The sequence below is a fragment of the Colobus angolensis genome, unplaced genomic scaffold (assembly GCF_000951035.1).
Source record: "Colobus angolensis palliatus isolate OR3802 unplaced genomic scaffold, Cang.pa_1.0 Scaffold59, whole genome shotgun sequence".
NCBI lineage: Eukaryota > Metazoa > Chordata > Mammalia > Primates > Cercopithecidae > Colobus > Colobus angolensis.
In genome coordinates, this window is record NW_012119487.1 from 1,529,598 (window position 1) to 1,548,086 (window position 18,489).

An 18,489-nucleotide genomic window follows, 5' to 3' on the forward strand; every position below is an offset into this window, starting at 1 on the left:
ATCTCAACCCAACTGTCTACTATTTACCCTATTCTATAAGAAGACATACATCAAAGCATCCCAACTAGATGAGAATATATCCTATTCATTTAGTAGAAGAAAATGGACACCTTTAGCAAGTCATTACATCACTGAACATCTCTTTCAAATTAATCTATTGCAAATAAGCTAGTAACAATAAACGAATAAGCTGTTCTGCAATTGATGCTAGATTTTATGTGCCACAATTTTAATTTAACCCCTATCCCATGTATTGTTAACCTGGGAAGATGAAGGATATTTAGCAATCTTTTTCCTTTGAGACATCCCCTTTCTCAAAACCTATATTCTGCCCAAGATGGGATGAAAAGGCAGGTAATATGTATTTAGTTTTTTGAATATCACTGACATGTGATGATCTTGCTCTCTTTTGGGGCTTTAGATATGCCCAGGATGCCCTGAGAGTTCTGCTGAATTGTTCTGGACTGCAACAGGTGGATATTACTCTAACAAAGGAGAATTTCTGGGACCAGTTATCTGAAGATCCGTGTTGCTATTGTGGAGTCTACTTTATTGCTAAGTAAGGACAGGGGTCTCTGTGTAGGATTCTTGGTCTCTATCCCACCTTCTCCAACTTCCTTCAGTAAGCCATGAGGGAACAAAATAGGCATCTATTCCAATTTCCAGATCTCTCTTAATGATATGAATTGCTGTTTGATTTCTACTTCTTCAGTTATTTTGAAGTGTTTTTATTTGTGATTTTTTTTCCTTTTTCTTGCCCTCTTACCTGATAATGTAGATGCCCAATTTTCCTCCCTCCACAGAACAGGGTTCTTTTTTTACAGATACAGAAAACTAGAAGTGAGTTTGGTTTTTTCCCTCTGATTTTAGCTGATTTCTGCACTGCAGGCATCAGTTTTAAATGTGTTTCCACTTGAAAGAGGTCCAACAAAAACCTATACTGAATAAGCCAAATAAATTGGAAAAGAATAGTAGAAGAACACTTTTATTTTTCTTGTACTAGAAAGGGGGTTTTCTAGTTAACCCGTTAGTGAACATCAAGTTTCTGATTGTAGGGATCAGATTTTCTGATCAAGAATCAAAATACGGGCTGTTGACAACACAACAGACTAAGACTACTTCAAGTTGTGACTGACCCAGAAACTACACTCTTTGTGGTCTATGGGGCCTTGGTGCTTTCATAACAGTATCTCATTTGCAAGTAGATTTCAGGGGCACATGCTGTGTAAAAGTGTAGTACATCTGTACCCTGCAAGTTGTGACAAGTTGAATGTCACTCTAAGGATATCTAAGAAGTAACTTTGGATCTTCTTACTCAAACAAAGTGGGGTCCACAGACAAGCAGCAACAGCATCACCTAAGAGTTAAAAATTCAGAATCCATGGCCCACCTTAGACCTACTGAATCAGAATCTGTATTTTCCCAATATCCCCAGGGTGATCTGTTTGCACGTTGCAGTTTGAGAAGCACTGGTTTCAAAGACCATCCAGGAATCTTAAAATGGAAACTTTCTGATGTTATCCTTTGCAATTCTGCCCTTACTGCTCTGATCCAGTCCACCATGTCAGGACAAGTGTGAGGCTGTCCACCACCCAAGTGTGTTCTGGAGAATGTGAATGGCATAGTGAATCAGAGGTAACCACCTCTTTTCCTGAGTAATCCAGGGCAGTCCCAAACTCTCATCGGCGTTACATCATTCAAAGAAAAAGCTTGGCCCAAAACTACAAAGATGACCTGTATGCAGCCATCTTGGACTGAGCACTAAATTTTTATTTCCTCTCCCTTTAGTCAAGAATTGGTGGGAGCTCACACTAAAATAGGGCATTCTGTTCTGTGGCAAAGGATGGGAGAGACAGGAAAGAGAAGTGACATTAAGGAAAGAGATGTTGACAGGGATCCAGTTATATGTAATTCTCCAGAGTATGTGTAGAATTCATAGTGGGACTACAATTTATTTAGGGACTATTAAAGAGTATCTTTCTTTTTATCTGGGAGGTACAAAATATGAGAATAATGTTTCTCTCTTTGCCACTATTAGCATAGTGTTTTCTTCTTTGCTAATTCAGTGCCTTATTCTCTTTTACAGAACTCTTAGTGAATATAACTTTCCACAGTTTCCAGAGACTCTGCGTTATCTCTATAAGCTCTCAGTAGAAGGTCCTAGAAGGTCAGAAGACACTGTCATCATAGTAATATTCCTCACTGAAGTGAGTTTTGTAGACTGTGAATAGCTGTGTTCTCCTTTCCTTTCCTTACCCAAATTTAAATCAAAATTCCAGTTTCTCATATTTCTCCCTCTGAATGTTGGTCCTTACCAAGACTTAAGATCATGAACGTCCTTACCAAGACTTCAGATCATGAATGATATCTGAAGTTGGATGGGGAGAGGTGTGGGGTTAGATCTGGGTTATGGAAGAGTTATCCCTTCAGCTTTCACCAGCAGTTGGTTTTTCTCTGTTTCTAGGGGTGTGAATTTTTAAAAACACTAATTATATTTTAGTACCAGTTTATATATTTCTGCGTGATTGTTAAAGTATATTGAGGGATAATTGGGTTTAATAAAGATGATAGTTAACATCTAGGATCTAGGCAGTACTTCCGACCATCTCGGGGGAGAAAGGAACTGGCTGAGTAACTGGGTAAAATGAAGATGTGGAACCATATTACTTTGTATATGAATATTGTGCCGTGTATTGTAATACTATAATGGAATCAAGCAAATTGACAAACTTTTGTTCACAAAAAATAAAGGCTTTATAACCTGAAATTATCAGAGTCAAATCTAAGTTTTTTCATAAAAATAGTAATATAATAGGCATGTATTACCTAAGGTGAATTGCCCAATATTTTCAAACTTTGAGGTGATTTCAAACATCACAGTAAAATGGTTAATTAATTATGAAAAGCATACTCTTATACTATACCATCTGCTTCTAAAGCTTTCAAAAGTATACATAAATTTAACTGAACATTGCAATAGTCATCAATGATTTCAAATATGCTTAGTCTATTTTGACCTCTCATTAATTTTACTATGTGACTCATTATTTTTATTGAATTGATTATTCTTTGCCCAGTGTCTATTATTGGCTTCTTTATCAATCTTTAGTTGATTATTTATAGGTGAGTTTCTTTTTTCTCCCCAAAAGTTATTGGGGCACAAGTGGTATTTGGTTACATGAGTAAATTCTTTAGTGGTGATTTGTGAGATTTTGGTGCACCCATCACCCAAGCAGCATACACTGTACAATATTTATAGTCTGTTATCCCTCAGTTCTCCCCCACTCTTCCTCCCAAGTCCCCAAAGTCCATTGTATCATTTTTGTGCCTTTGCATCCTCATAGCTTAGCTCCCATGTATCACATAGAACATATCATGTTTGGTTTTACACTCCTGAGTTACTTCACTTAGAATAATAGTCTCCAATCTCATCCAGGTCACTGCAAATGCTGGTAATTCATTCCTTTTTATGGCTGAGTAGTATTCCATCATACAATTATATATATATATATATATATATATAATCATTTCTTTATCCACTTGTTGATTGATGGCATTTGGGTTGGTTCCATGATTTTGCAATTGTGCTACTTTTGGGAATTGTGCTACTATAAACATGTGTGTGCAAGTTTCTTTTTCGAATAATGTCTTCTTTTCCTCTGGGTAGATATCCAGTAGTGAGACTGCTGGATCAAATGGTAGTTCTGCTTTTAGTCCTTTAAGGAATCTCCACACTGTTTTCCATAGTGGCTGTACTACTTTACATTCCCACCAGCACTGTAGAAATGTTCCTTGATCACCGCATCCACACCAACATCTACTGTTTTTTGATTCTTGATTACCATCATTCTTGCAGGAGTAAGGTGGTATTGCATTGTGGTTTTTATTTGCATTTCCCTGATCATTAGTGATGTTGAGCATTTTTTCATATGTTTATTGGCCATTTGTATATCTTCTTTTGGGAATTGTCTATTTATGTGCTTAGCCTACTTTTTGATGGGATTATTCGTTTTTTTCTTACTGATTTGTTTGAGTTCATTGTAGACCCTGGATATTAGTCTTTTGTCAGATGTATAGATTGTGAAGATTTTCTCACACTCTGTGGGCTGTCTGTTTACTCTGCTGACTGTTACTTTTGTCATGCAAAAGATCTTTAGTTTAATTAGGTCCCAGCTATTTATTTTTGTTGTTGTTGCATTTGCTTTTGGGTTCTTGGTCATGAAATCCTTGTCTAAGCCAATGTCTAGAAGTTTTGTTTCCAATGTTATATTTTAGAATTTTTATAGTTTCATGTCCCAGGTTTAAGTCCTGAATCCATCTTGAGTTGATAATTGTATAAGGTGAGAAATGAGGATCCAGTTTCATTCTCCTATATGTAGCTAGCCAATTATCCCAGCACCATTTGTTGGGAAAGGATGTCCTTTCCCCACTTTATATTTTTGTCTGCTTTGTTGAAGATCAATGGGCTGTAAGTATTTGGGTTTATTTCTGAGTTCTCTCTTGTGTTCCATTGGTCTGTGTGCCTATTTTTGTACCAGCACCATGCTGTTTTGGTGACTATGGCCTTACAGTATAGCTTGAAATCAGGCAGTGTGATGCCTCTGGATTTGTTCTTTTTGCTTAGTCTTGTTTTGGCTATGCGGACTCTTTTTTGGTTCCATATGAATTTTAGAATTGTTTTTTCTAGTTCTTTGAAGAATAATGGTAGCTTTTGATGGGGATTGTGTTGAATTTGTAGATTGTTTTTGGCAATATGGTCGTTTTCATAATGTTGATGCTACTAATCCATAAGCTTGGGATGTGTTTCCTTTTGTTTGTGTAATCTATGATTTATTTTAGCAGTGTTTTGTAGTTTTCCTTGTAGAGGTCTTTCAACTCCTTTGTTAGGTATATTCCTAAGTATTTTATTTTATTTTCTTGCAGCTATTGTAAAAGAGGTTGAGTTCTTGATTTGATTCTCTGCTTGGTCGCTACTGGTGTAGAGAAGAGCTACTGATTTACGAACATCAATCTTGTATCTGGAAACTTTGCCAAATTCTTTCATCAGTTCTAGGAGTTTTCTGGAGGAGTTATTAGGGTTTTCAAGGTAAATGATCATATCATCAGCAAACAGGAACACTTTGACTTCTTCTTTACCAATTTGGATGCCTTTCATTTCCTTCTCTTGTCTGATTGCTCTGGCTAGGACTTCTAGTACTATGTTGAAGAGGAGTGGTGAGAGTGTATTGTTCCTTGTATTGGTACAATTCTCAGAGGGAATGCTTTCGACCTTTCCCTATTCAGTATTATGTTGGCTGTGGGATTTTCATAGATGGCTTTTATTACATTAAGCTATGTCCCTTGTATGCCGATTTTGCTGAGGGTTTTAATCACAAAGGGATGCTGGACTTTGCCAATTGCTTTTTCTACATCTATTGAGATGATCATGTGATTTCTGTTTTTAGCTCTGTTTCTGTGGTTTATCACATTTATTGACTTTTGTATGTTGAACCTTCCCTGCATACCTGGTATGAAACCCACTTGATCATGGTGGATTATCTTTCTGACTTGTTGTTGAATTCATTGAGCTAGTTTTTTTTTTAAGGATTTTAGCATCTTTGCTCATCAAGGATATCGGTCTGTAGTTTTCTTTTTTGGTTGTGTCCTTACCTGGTTTTGGTATTAGGGTGACGCTGGCTTCATAGAATGAATTAGGGAGGGTTCCTTCTTTCTCAATCTTGTGGAATACTGTCAAAAGGATTGGTACCAATTCTTTTTTGAATGTTTGGTAGAATTCTGCTGTGAATCCATCTGGTCCTGTACTTTTTTGGTTGGTAATTTTTAAATTATTGTTTCAATCCTTCTGCTTATTATTGGTCTGTTCAGGGTATCGAATTCTTCCTGATTTAAGCTAGGGGGTTTGCATTCTTCCAGGAATTCACCCATCTTTTCTAGATTTTCTAGTTTATGTGCATAAAGGTGTTCATAGTAGCCTTGAAGGATCTTTTGTATTTCAATGGTGTCTGTTGTAATATCTCTTGTTTCATTTCTTAGTGAGGTTATTTGAATTTCCTGTCTTCTTTTCTTGGTTAATCTTTCTAATCATCTATCAATTTTGTTTATCTTTACAAAGAACCAGTTTTTTGTTCCATTTATCTTTTGTATTTTTGTTTGTTTGTTTCAATTTCACTCAGTTCTGCTGTGATCTTGGTTATTTTTTTTCTTTGGCTTGGTTTGGGTTTGGCTTGTTCTTGTTTTTCTAGTTTCTTGAGGTGTGACCTTAGGTTGTCTATTTGTGCTCTTTCAGACTTTTTTATGTAGGCATTTAGGGCTATGAACTTTTCTCTTAGCACTGTCTTAGCTGTATCGCAGAAGTTTTGATAGGTTGTGTCACTACTGTAATTCAGTTCAAACATTTTTTTAAATTTTCATCTTGATTTCATTTTTGACCCGATGTTCATTCAGGAGCAGGATTTAATTTCCATGTATTTGCATGGTTTTGAAGGTTTCTTTTGGAGTTGATTCCCAGTTTCATTTCACTGTGGTCTGGGAGAGTGCTTGATATCATTTCAATTTTCTTAAATTTACTAAGGCTCATTTTTTGGCCTATCATATATTCTATCTTGGAAAAAGTTCCATGTGCTGTTGAATAGAATGTGTATTCTGTGGTTGTTGGATGAAATGCTCTGTATATATCTGTTAAATCCATTTGCTCCAAGGTATAGTTTAAATCCATTGTTTCTTTGTTGACTTTGTCTTGATGACCTGTTTTGTGCTGCCAGTGGAGTATGAACTCCCCCACTATTATTGTGTTGCTGTCTATCTCGTTTTTTAGGTCTATTAGTAATTGTTTTATAAATTTGGGGGCTCTAGTATTAGGTGCAAATATGTTTAGGATTGTGATATTTTCCTGTTGGACAAGGCCTTTTACCATCATATAATGTCGCTCTTTGTCTCTTTTAACCACTGGTGCTTTAAAGTTTATTTTGTCTGTTATAAGAATAGCTACTCCTGCTCACTTGCAGTGTTCATTTGCATGAAATCCCTTTTTCCATGCCTTTACTTTAAGTTTATGTGAGTCCTTATGCATTAGGTTAGTCTCTTGAAGGCAGCAAATGGTTGGTGAGTTCTTATCCATTCCACAGTTCTGCATCTTTTAAGTGAAGTGTTTAGGCCATTTACATTCAATGTTAGTGCTGAAATGTGAGGTACTGTTGCATTCGTCATGCTCTTTTTTGCCGGTGTACTTGTTTTTTTGGTTTTTGCTTTTTAACTTGTATTTTTGTTGTATAGGTCCTGTGTCATTTATGCTTTAAAGAGGTTCTGTTTTCATGATTTGTTTTAAGGGTTAGAGCCCCTTTTAGCTGTTCTTGTAGTGGTGGCTTGGTAATGGCAAATTCTCTCAGAATTTGTTTGTCTGAAAACAACTATATCTTTCCTTCATATATGATGCTTAGTTTCACTGACTACAAAATTCTTGGCAGATAATTTTATTTGAGGAGGCTGAAGATAGGGCTGCAATCCCTTCTAGCTTGTAGGGTTTATGCTGAGAAGTCTGCTGTTAATCTGATAGGTTTTTCTTGTTAGGGTACCTGGTGCTTCTGTCTAACAGCTCTTAAGATTCTTTCCTTCCTCTTAACTTTGGGTAACCTACTAACAATGTGCTTAGGTGAAGATCTTTTGTTGATGGATTTCCCAGGTATTCTTTGAGCTTCTTGTATCTGCATGTCTAGATCTCTAGCAAGGCTGGGGAAGTTTTCCTCAATTATTCCCCCAAATGTATTTTCTGAGCTTTTAGAATTGTCTTCTTTCTCAGGAACACCAATTATTTTTAGGTTTAGTTGTTTAACATAATCCCATACTTCTTGGAGGCTTTGTTTGTATTTTCTTACTCTTTTTGTCTTTGTTGGATTGGGTTACTTCGAAGACCTTGTCTTTGAGCTCTGAACTGTTTTCTTCTACTTGTTCAGTTCTATTGCTGAGACTTTCTGGAGTGTTTTGCATTTCTAAAAGTGTCTCTGAACATTTCCTGAATTTTTTATTGTTTTTTCTTTAAGCTATGTATTTCCTTGAATATTTTTCCCTTCACTTCTTGTATCACTTTTTGGATTTCCTTACACTAGGCTTTGCCTTTCTCTGGTCCCTCCCTGATTAGCTTAATAACCAACCTCCTGAATTCTTTTTCAGGAAAATCAGGGATTTCTTCTTGGTTTGGAATCATTGCTGGTGAACTAGTATTATTTTTGAGGAGTGTCGATGAACCTTGTTTTATGATATTCCCAGGTTTGGTTTATCTGGTTCCTTCTCATTTGGGTAGGCTCTGTCAGAGGGAAGGTCTAGGGCTGAAGGTTGTTATTCAAATTTCTTTGTCCAACAGGGTTCCCTTGATGTAGTGCTCTTCCCCTTTTCCTGTATATGTGGCTTCCTATGAGTCAAACTGCAGTGATTGTTGTCTCTTTTCTGGGTCTAGCCACCCCATGAGTCTACCTGCCTCTAGGCTGGTACTGGAGGTTGTCTACACAGAGTCCTGTGATGTGAACCATTTATGGGTCTCTCAGAAGTGGATAACAGTGCCTATTCCAGTGGAGGTGGTGGAGGGTGCAATGGACTCTGTGAGGATCCTTAGCTTTGGTGGTTTAATGCTCTGTTTTCATGGTGGTTGGCCTCCTGGCAGGAGATGGCGCTTTCCAGAAAGCATGAGCTGTAGTAGTGTGGAGGGGGACAGGTGGTGGGTGGAGTCCTAGAACTCCCAAGATTATATGCCATTTGTCTTCTGCTATCAGGGTGGGTAGGGAAGGATCATCAGGTGGGGGTGGGGCTAAGTGTGTCTGAGCTCAGACTCCCCTTGCATGGGTCTTGCCGTGGCTGCTGTGGGGGATGGGAGTGAGAGTCCCTAGCCACTGGAGTTGCGTACCTAGGAGGATTATGGCTGCCTCTGATGAATCATGCAGGTTGTCAGGGAAGTGGGGGACAGTGGCAGTCACAGGCTTCACCCAGCTTCCACACAAACCAAAGGGGCGGTCTCACTCCCATCATGCCCCCTGCAACAGCCCTGAGTCTGTTTCCAGGCAGAGGGCAAGGCATGCTTGAAAACCTGCCCAAGGCTTTTCACCTCCCAGCTGCAAAAGAAAAAGGCTTTAGTTCCTCCCCTGCCTGTGAAGTCTAAGTCTGCAAGTCAGATTAATGCCATCTCCTGAGTTCTGGCCAGGAGGCTTCTTGCTCTATTCAAATTGTTACGAAGTTCAGCTCGAGAATTCCTTCTCCCTGCATAGTTTTACTATCCTCTGGCCAGGATGGATGGATCCTCCTTCTGATGGATCTCTTCCTGATGGATCCCTGTAGTGCCAGGCAGGAATGGGCTGCTTGGGGACCCACTGAACTCCCAGGGCCTTTCTGCTACTTCCCCTACCCCTATATTTCACTTGGTTCAGCTCTCTGACTTGCCTCAGCTCCAGGTAAAGTCAGAAACTTCTCCAGCAAACAGACCTTCAGCTTCTCCAGTCAGGTTGTGTGTTCAGGAGAGGACTGTCTCCCTTTCTTACTTCCACAGTTGGGGCACTCACAGTATTTGGGCTTTCTTCCGGGTCCTGCAGGAGCATCCACTTCCTTCAGAGGGTCTGTGGGTCCTCTCAGGATTGCTGGCTTGTCCTTGCAATCAATCTGGAGCTAAAATACACAATACAGCCTCTGCGTGCTTCTCTGTCTGGAGCTGCAATCTAATCCTGCTTCCCATCTGCCATGATCTCTCCTAGTCACCAGGTGGGTTTATTTCTGAGCACTCTGTTCTATTCCATTGGTCAATATGTCTGTTTTCATACCAGGACCATACTGTTTTGACTGCTATAGCTTTGTAATATATTTTGAAATCAGGAAGTGTAGTATTCCAACTTTGGTTTTCCAAGACTGTTTTGACTATTTGGGGTATTTATTGGTCCCATACAAACCTTATTTTTTTTCTACTTCTGTAAAACAAGCCATTGGACTTTTGGCAAAGATTACATTGAATGTGTAAATAACTTTGGGTGGTATAGACATTTTTATTTTTTTGAGACAGGTCTCACTCTGTTTCCCAGGCTGGAGTGCAGTCACACGATCTTGACTTACTGCAACCTGTGTCCTCCAGGCTCAAGCAATCATTCCACCTTAGCCTCAGAGTAGCTGGGACTACAGGTGCATGCCACCATGCTTGGCTAATTTTTGTATTTTTAGTAGAAATGGGTTTTGGGTTTCACTATGTTGCCCAGGTTGATCTCAAACTCCTGAGCTCAAGTGATCCACCCAACTTGGCTTCCCAAAGTGCTGAGATTACAGGCATGAGCCATCACGCCTGGCCAGTATAGACATTTTTACACTTTTAATTCTTTCAATATATGAACATTGGATATCTTTCCATTTATGTGTGTCTTCAATTTCCTTCATCAGTATTTTACAGTTTTCAGTGTACAAGTCTTTAACGTCTTTGGTTAAATATATTCCTAAATATTCTAATTTTTATAGCTATTGTAAATAGAATTGTTTTCTTAATCTTTTTCATATAGTTTATTGTTAGTGTATAGCAATGCAACTGACTTTTGTATGTTGATTTTGAATTCTGCAGCTTTACTGAATTTATTACATCCAAGAGGCATTTTATGGAGTCATTAGGGCTTTCTATATATACAAGATCATGTCATCCTCAAAGACAGAACATTTTACTTCTTCCTTTCTGATTTGGATGACTTGTGTTTCTTATCTGAATGTCTGTCCAGGACTTAATATTCATTAACAAATTATTGAAGTTATATTTTAATACATTTGTCTTTTAACTTTTACATTAGAGTTAAATGTGATTTACACACCACCATCCCATATTAAAATATTCCAATTTTGACTATATATTTATCTTTCAAAGTGAGTTTTATACATTCACATATTTTAATGTTGTTACTCAGTGTCCTTTTATTTCAAATTGAAGAACTCTCTTTAGCATTTCTTGTAAGTTAGGTCTCATGGTTGTAAACTCCCTCAGTTTTTGTTTGTCTGGGGATGTCTTTATCTCTACTTAATTCTGAAGGACAGATTTGTCAGGTATAGTATTCTTAGTTATCAAGTTTTTTTTCTTTCAGCACTTTGAATATACCCCGCTCCCTCAGTTGTGAGGTTTCTGTTATCTGCTGATAGCCTTATGCTAGTTTCTTTGTATGTGAGAAGTCTCTTTGCCTTTGCTGATTTCAAGATTCTTTGTGGGTTTTTTTTTTTTTGACTTTTAATAATTAGATTATAATGTGTCTCAGATAATTCTTCTTTGAGTTGATCTTGCTTGGAGTCTTGAGCTTTATGAATCTGGATGTCTATAACCCTCACAAGATTCAGTTTTCAGCCAGAATTTCTTTAAATGTTTTCTCTCTGTCTCTCTGCTCCTTCCTCCCTCCCCCCACCTCTTTCTTCCTTCTCTCTCCTCCCCCAATTTCTGGAACTCCCATAATTTAAACATTCATATATTTAATAGTGTCCCTTACATCCCTGTCTTTACTCTCTTTCATTCTTTTATTATTATTATTATTTTGGCTAATTTCAAATGACTTGTCTTCAAGTTTGCTAATTCTTTCTTGTGTGTGATCAAGTCTGCTATCAAAGGTCTCAATTGAATTCTTCAGCCTATTATTATAGTCTTCAGCTCCAGGATTTCTGTTTTGTTATTTTTTATGGTTTCTGTTTTTAATTAAGTGTATCTTTCTGTTCATGCATTGCTTTTCTAATTTTATTTAGTTGTCTATCAGTGTTTTCTTGCATCTCATTGAGCTTCTTTAAGATGATTATTTTGACCTCTTTGTCAGGCAGTTTGTAGATCTCCATTTTTTGTGGTCAACTACTGGAGCTTTGTAAGTTTTCTTTCACGATATCATATTTGCCTCATTCTTCATTATCTGTATAGCTTTGCATTGTTGGAGAATGGAATATTCACATAACACCAAATTACCATGCTATAGATTACTTACTGGAATCCCAAAGGGAAAATATGACTTTACATTTTTATGTGTGGTTATCACTCAAAAAGAATTACCCTTGATCCTGTTTGGAAATAACACATTGATTATTACCAGTCTTCCATTATTTTTCATCTATTTCAATGTTCTAGTTTTCCTTGACTTATGTTTGGAGATTTATATTTATATTTTTCCAGAAAATAATTTATTTCACTCAGAATTTCAAATTACTGCCATAATCACTGGGTCTCTACTAGATGGGCAGATTAAAATCACCAAGAAATATTTTTTAAGTATATAAGCCAGGGTCTGCCATTGGAAAACCTACTAGGATGAAGCCCAGACATGTGTAATGTATAAAAGCTGCCCGCAGAAGATCCTGTGCTCATCCTTGCCTAAGAACTACTAATGCAGATAGTCTTTTAAAATTTTTGATCTACTCCACACTTTTTTTCTCACTGCTCATTTTATTTGTTCTTTTTTGTACTATATTGATGAAAAATCTGTTTATCATAATAGGATTTTTTTTCCTGTGCAAAAGGCAATAGGCTTATTCTATTTTTTTTTTGTTGTTTCCTAATACAATGATATCTGCCTTTATTATTTTTCTTACGCCAACTTTCTTTGGTACTGTTTTCTATTTTGTGATATTGTTTCTCTTAATTTCAGGATATAAATAATTTATGGTAACATTTCTTCTTAAGTAAAATATTTAAAGTCAAATTATGCATTTACTTCCAACTATAGTATAAATATGTTATATATAATTTTTATTGTTTTTTATTTTGTTGTCATCCTTATTGAGTGTTTGAGTTCCTCTGTGGTTTAAGATTTTGATCCACGAATTAGGGGAGATTTCTCTTAAATTTACAAGTGCTTTATAGGCTTTCTTTTTATTTTATTTAAACTTTCTTTTTGGTTTCTTCTTTTATTATATCACAAATTTTTGAAGTGCTTTTTAACTTTTTTGCTTTAGAGATGTTAATAATACTTTTTGACATGGTATCTAATTTTTGTGAAGGTTCTTTGAAAGCTTGAAAAGAAGATGTGATCTGTCTTTCTCTCTCATTCACTGTCTGTCTCACTCTTGCTCTCTTGCTCTGCCACTCCCTGTCTTTCTATGTACCTGATCTAAGGATATTTTAAATTCTTCCAAGGAAAACATGATTTTATAAAACTGTTTTTGTTTTTGTTTTTGTTTTTGTTTGAGACAGAGTCTTGCTCTGTCACCCAGGCTGGAGTGCAGTGGTTCGATCTCAGCTCACTGCAAGCTCTGCCTCCCGGGTTCACGCCATTCTCCTGCCTCAGCCTCCCAAGTAGCTGGGACTACAGGCACCCGCCACCACACCCGGCTAATTTTTTGGGGTTTTCTTAGTAGAGACGGGGTTTCACCGTGTTAGCCGGGATGGTCTTGATCTTCTGACCTGGTAATCTGCCCGCCTCGGCCTCCCAAAGTGCTGGGATTACAGGCATGAGCCACCGCACCCGGCCGAAACTGTCATTGTGTTTTTGAGAGATTTTAATCAGCATATTTGTCAGTTATTAAATGTATAAAGGCTCATGATACTCATGTCTTCACTTTGAGTATTAGCTCTTAAAAACTAAACTTCCTCAAACTGGCCTGCAGATTCTGTCCCACCTTCCATACTTGCCCTCAAGCCTTACTGCTGTCCAGTTTTCTGTTACCTCTCCCCTCCTCTCACTCATCTTTCAGGTGCTCAAACATGCCCTGCTTCATCTCCCTCAGGGCCTTTGCACATGGTTCATCATCCTTGAAGGTAACCTCTCTAAACACTTTTTCTAGCTAATGCCAACTCACAAATCTAAATCTAAATATCAGTCTTCATTCTAACTTGAATCTACATTACACAATGTAAATTAAACAACACAATGTAAATTAAACAGTCCCATAGATCGGGGTCCCCAGCTCCCTGGGCCACGTATTGGTACTGGTCGATAGCCTGTTTGGAATTGGGTTGCACAGCAGGAAGTGAGCAGCATGGAAGCATTACCACCTGAGCTCTGCCTCCTGTCAGATCAGCGGCGGCATTAGATTTTCATAGGAGCACAAACCTTACTGTGAACTATGCATGCAAGGGATCTAGGTTGTAGGCTCTTTATGAGAATCTAAACTAATGCCTGATGATCTGAGGTAGAAGAGTTTCACACCCTACCTCCCCAGCCATTCCTGGAAAAAAAAAGTCTTTAAAAAACTGGTCCCTGGTGCCAAAAAGTTTGGGGACTGCTGCTGTAGATGCAGATGTATTGTGACATCTGGTAGCTTTCTTTCCTAGTACTGACTACAATTAGAAATTCTGTCTCATTAGAATAGTACCTAGTATAGTATCAGTCTTTCTAGCTTGCCTGGAAGCTCCACAGGGTCACAGGTTGCTACCATTTTGCTCACCATTGTATCTCTATTTATTAGTGCAGCGCCTGGCCTGCAGTAGGTTATCACCTCTTAGCATATGTAGACATACACGGTCAAGAAAGTCACCACCTGACTACAATCAGTATGATGGGGAAATTTAAATTGGGTCACTGAGTTTCCAACAATGGAGGAAAATGTAAAATACACACACACACACACACACACACACACACACAAGCACCTATTTTTCTATCCTGGTTTCTGTCTCTCCCCACTGCTGTGAGCACTGAAATATATGTATTTGATGTTTTAGTGAGATTTGCATTCTAGTTTTACCTAGAATATCTTGATTTTTATGACAGAAATCATGCAATTTGGCCTCTACTTTCCTTATAAACATATTAACTATTTTCTTTCAGCTTCTGAATAACTTCTTCAAGGACCCTTTCCCAGAAGAATTTTTGGTCCTCTTCACAAACTGGATCAATGATGCCAATCCTATAGTTAGCAAACTGATCCTTCAGAGAATTGCCCACATGTCACCAGTTGTCAATAAGGTATGTGTATGTGATTTGTGTCTGCCAGCATCATCAAAACCATAATATGAGATTTTGATGTCACTTAACATCTTCACTGATAAAGCAGTGATATTTTTGAGTCTCTATATAACTAATACATATCAAAGCCTGCTGTTTTATTAACAAGGAAACTGAGTTGAATAGAAAGGATGTGTTAAGTCCATTTAGTGGCTTTATTGCCTTCCTTTTTTGTTGTTCTTACAGAAAATCATTTATTGCACTCAGAATGTATTTATCCTCATTGCCCTAGACTTGTCTTACAGTCTAAGCCATACACACATAATTTCTCCTCCAACATACACACGTGTACACATTAATTCCTATCTCAGAGCACCTGCTCAAGCTTTTTCTTCTACTCATAATTTTCCTACTTTACCTATACATATTTACATTTTTCTCCTTTTTCAATGATCGGCCCAAGTCAAACTGCACTGAAAATTCTTATCTCTAGCAGCCTCATCCCTCTCAGAACCATATCAATTATGAGCACTCATATTTTATACCAGTGGCCATCAAAGCACAGTTCTTGAACCAGCAGTATCAGCATCAACTGGAGACTTGCTAGAAATGCAAATTGTGAGGCCCCACCCCAGTCCTATGGAATCAGAAATTCTGGGGTAGGCCCACCAATCTGTGTTTTAAAGGTCCTCCAGGTAACTGTTATTCAAGTTAAAGCTGAGAACAACAGACTTATATTGTTTCCCACTGACTCACATGAATAATTCTTGCCTTCCTGGTCGACTGAATTTAAGCATGTTCCATGTTCTGTAATTCTACACTCCAAAGTATGTTGCAAAATGCTGAGAGTGCAAATGTTCTATAAATCATTACTTTTGTAATACATCCAATAATAAATCCTTGTTCATTTATTGAGCACAGCCTGTGAAAACTTAAGCCTATCAGTGGACACCCATTGTGCATTTATACTGACATAAGCCATGGTCTGTTTACTTTAAATAAGTAATACAAGTTGATGGATTTACCAGTAGTGTACATTCTCTTAGTAAGCAGCAAATTATTTATTGCTTTACCCAGAGCTCTTCCTCATGTTATTAACAACTGAAAGGAAAATTCTGTCAAGGCTTCCTAGAAGAGTGAAAGAAAAGTAGTGGAAAGTGATCTGGGTTGAGATCGCATATACTGTTTATAAAGACAAAAATGGCCTCTGGCATTGACATAGTCCTTAGCTCTATTTTTTTCTCCTTAAAGCTATTATTTTGACAAAATAATATTCATTCATTTCCTTTAGTCTTTTTCTTCTTGCCTTTCTTTCTCTTTGGTGTCTCCTTTTCATGTTCCTCCTTGCCTTCTATTCTGTTTGGTTCTGATCTACATTGACTCCCATGACTTGCCTGAGTGTCTCAGTAGCTCTCATGTCCAAATGGGTCACTATCATCTAATTTAGAGGTCATTTTGCCAGTAGTGTGTTAGGAAATGTTTGACAGTCAGCTCTCTGAAAATAAGGCCAATTCCCTGGTGTAAAGATCCCTATGGTGGCTAATTTCAAACTTTCAAAGGGACATGACTAAGCATGGAACTGGCAAAAGATGCACAATAGCACATCATTATTTAATATTCCTGCCAATCACACGCAATGCCCATGAATAATCTCAAGAGCATAGATAATGGGAAAATGTAGCAAAAGAATTAGGGAGTGACAATTTTTTAGTATTTATTATCAGTTTCTATTTAATGTTAAATTTATATAATTTAATTTTCAGTAATTTTTTTTTTGCAAAAAGTCAACATTTTTGAAAATTTGACAAGAGACTTTCGTGAGTCGGCTTCCGCACACCACGATGTGCCACCCAGACTCGAGGTATCCATACTGAATGTCAGCTCAAGTCTCCTGCTACTTCCTAAATCCCACCATTTTTTCCTTTTATATGTAGATAGAAAATGTCAGCAGTATATTAATAGCCATCGTGGATGCCTTCCTTTCCAAAGACGATACTGTTGTATTTCAGGCCTTGGTCACCCTTAGAAGGCTTTTAAACAAACTGGACAAAGTGACCTATTCTTTGGGTACCAGAATTGGTTCCAGCTACTGTCCTCTGATGGATCATGTGAGTGACACTGTTAGATATGTGAGATCATTAGGTTTTGTGGTTCAGCTCAAACTCAAGTTGAAGCACTGATGTTAGGGCACAGAATAAGTCAATAGAAAACAGTCATTTTGTAAGAAGTCACTATTTCTTTTCCAGAGATAACAATATTAGTTAGGTAAGTACTGATCTTTTTTTTTTTTTTTTTGATGGAGTCTCGCTGTGTCACCCAGGCTGGAGTGCAGTGGCGCCATCTCGGCTCACTGCAAGCTCCACCTTCCGGGTTCATGCCATTCTCCTGCCTTAGCCTCCCGAGTAGCTGGGACTACAGGTGCCTGCCACCACTCCCGGCTAATTTTTTGTATTTTTTAGTAGAGATGGAGTTTCACTGTGTTAGCCAGGATGGTCTCGATCTCCTGAGCTTGTGATCTGCCCACCTCAGCCTCCCAAAGTGCTGGGATTACAGGCATGAGCCACTGTGCCCGGGCTTTTTTTTTTTTTTTAAGTACACTGTGAGAACCTGGGGAAAAAAAGAATAATCATCAAGGAATGGCCTCTATCCTTGGATGAAATCGTAGCTTTGTGGCTATGTACTGGTTAACCCTATATCTGGACTGCCTAGGTTCAAATCCCTCTTCTGCCTCTTATTGGCTATCAAACACTGAGTGAGTGATTTCTTCAGTCTTTTGGTGTATCACTTTCTCCCCACTGATAAAACAGCAATGGTAACATAAACAGTATTAGGTTTATTATAAGAATCAGATTTGTTATTTGCCATGCCTCAAATAAATGTTTATTATCATATAAAACTTGAATTTTAAAGTATTTTATCAGAAAGTTCTTCCTTCTGAAAATTCTCATTTTACATGGTAAACATGTTTCAGAAAAGTTGAATGAAAACTTTGGTATGCCATGGGGAATCTATGTATTATTAAAGAACTCCATGATAAATTGTAAACCAGAGAATTATTTCACAACAAATTATCTTACCAAAACTTCTAGGTATTTAATCACTTACATTTCAATGAAGAAGAGCACAGTATTATTAAATTATGGAAAAAACAAATGTAGTGGCAAAAACGAATTTTATAAACACATAAACACTTTAGAATAGTAATAATAATAGTGACTTGAAGGGGCGGGGCCAAGATGGTCAACTAGAAGCAGCAGCCTTGGGAGGCTCCCATCAAAAAGAACCCTAACAGCATGCAAATCCTGCACCGGCAACTGAGGTATCCAGGTTTGTTATCACAACTGAGTAGGCAGCGGGCGTGACCCATGGAGAGGAAGGCAGAGCAGTGTAGTGTTGTGGCCTCCCTGAGAGCCACACAGGCCAGGGAAGCCCCCACACCCAGCCAAGGGAGGCAGTGAGTGAGGGTGCTACCCAGCCTGGGAAAACGTGTTTTTTCCATGAAGATCCCACTCGTGAGCCCATGCCACTAGGGTCTAGGGTCCCAAACACCGAGCTGCACAGATTCTCAACAGCCACTAAGCTAGAATCTGTTTAAGACTGCTGAGCTCCTGGGGCGGGGGCAGGGGCGGGTAGGGGT

General features: G+C 38.0%; 1 protein-coding gene across 2 annotated transcripts in view; it reads left to right on the forward strand.

The window, feature by feature from the left end:
• The window catches only part of MROH9 (maestro heat-like repeat family member 9), a 128,212-nt gene that overhangs the window by 61,076 nt on the left and 48,647 nt on the right, over nt 1–18,489 (forward strand). The window contains exons 14-17 of one of the 2 annotated variants that reach the window (XM_011962280.1): nt 422–559; nt 2,087–2,207; nt 14,736–14,873; nt 16,787–16,960. In XM_011962280.1, coding sequence (XP_011817670.1) covers nt 422–559; nt 2,087–2,207; nt 14,736–14,873; nt 16,787–16,960 — 571 coding nt within the window. Of the gene's footprint in view, nt 1–421; nt 560–2,086; nt 2,232–14,735; nt 14,874–16,786; nt 16,961–18,489 lie in introns of those variants that run through there. The other variant, XM_011962281.1, reaches the window with a different exon arrangement.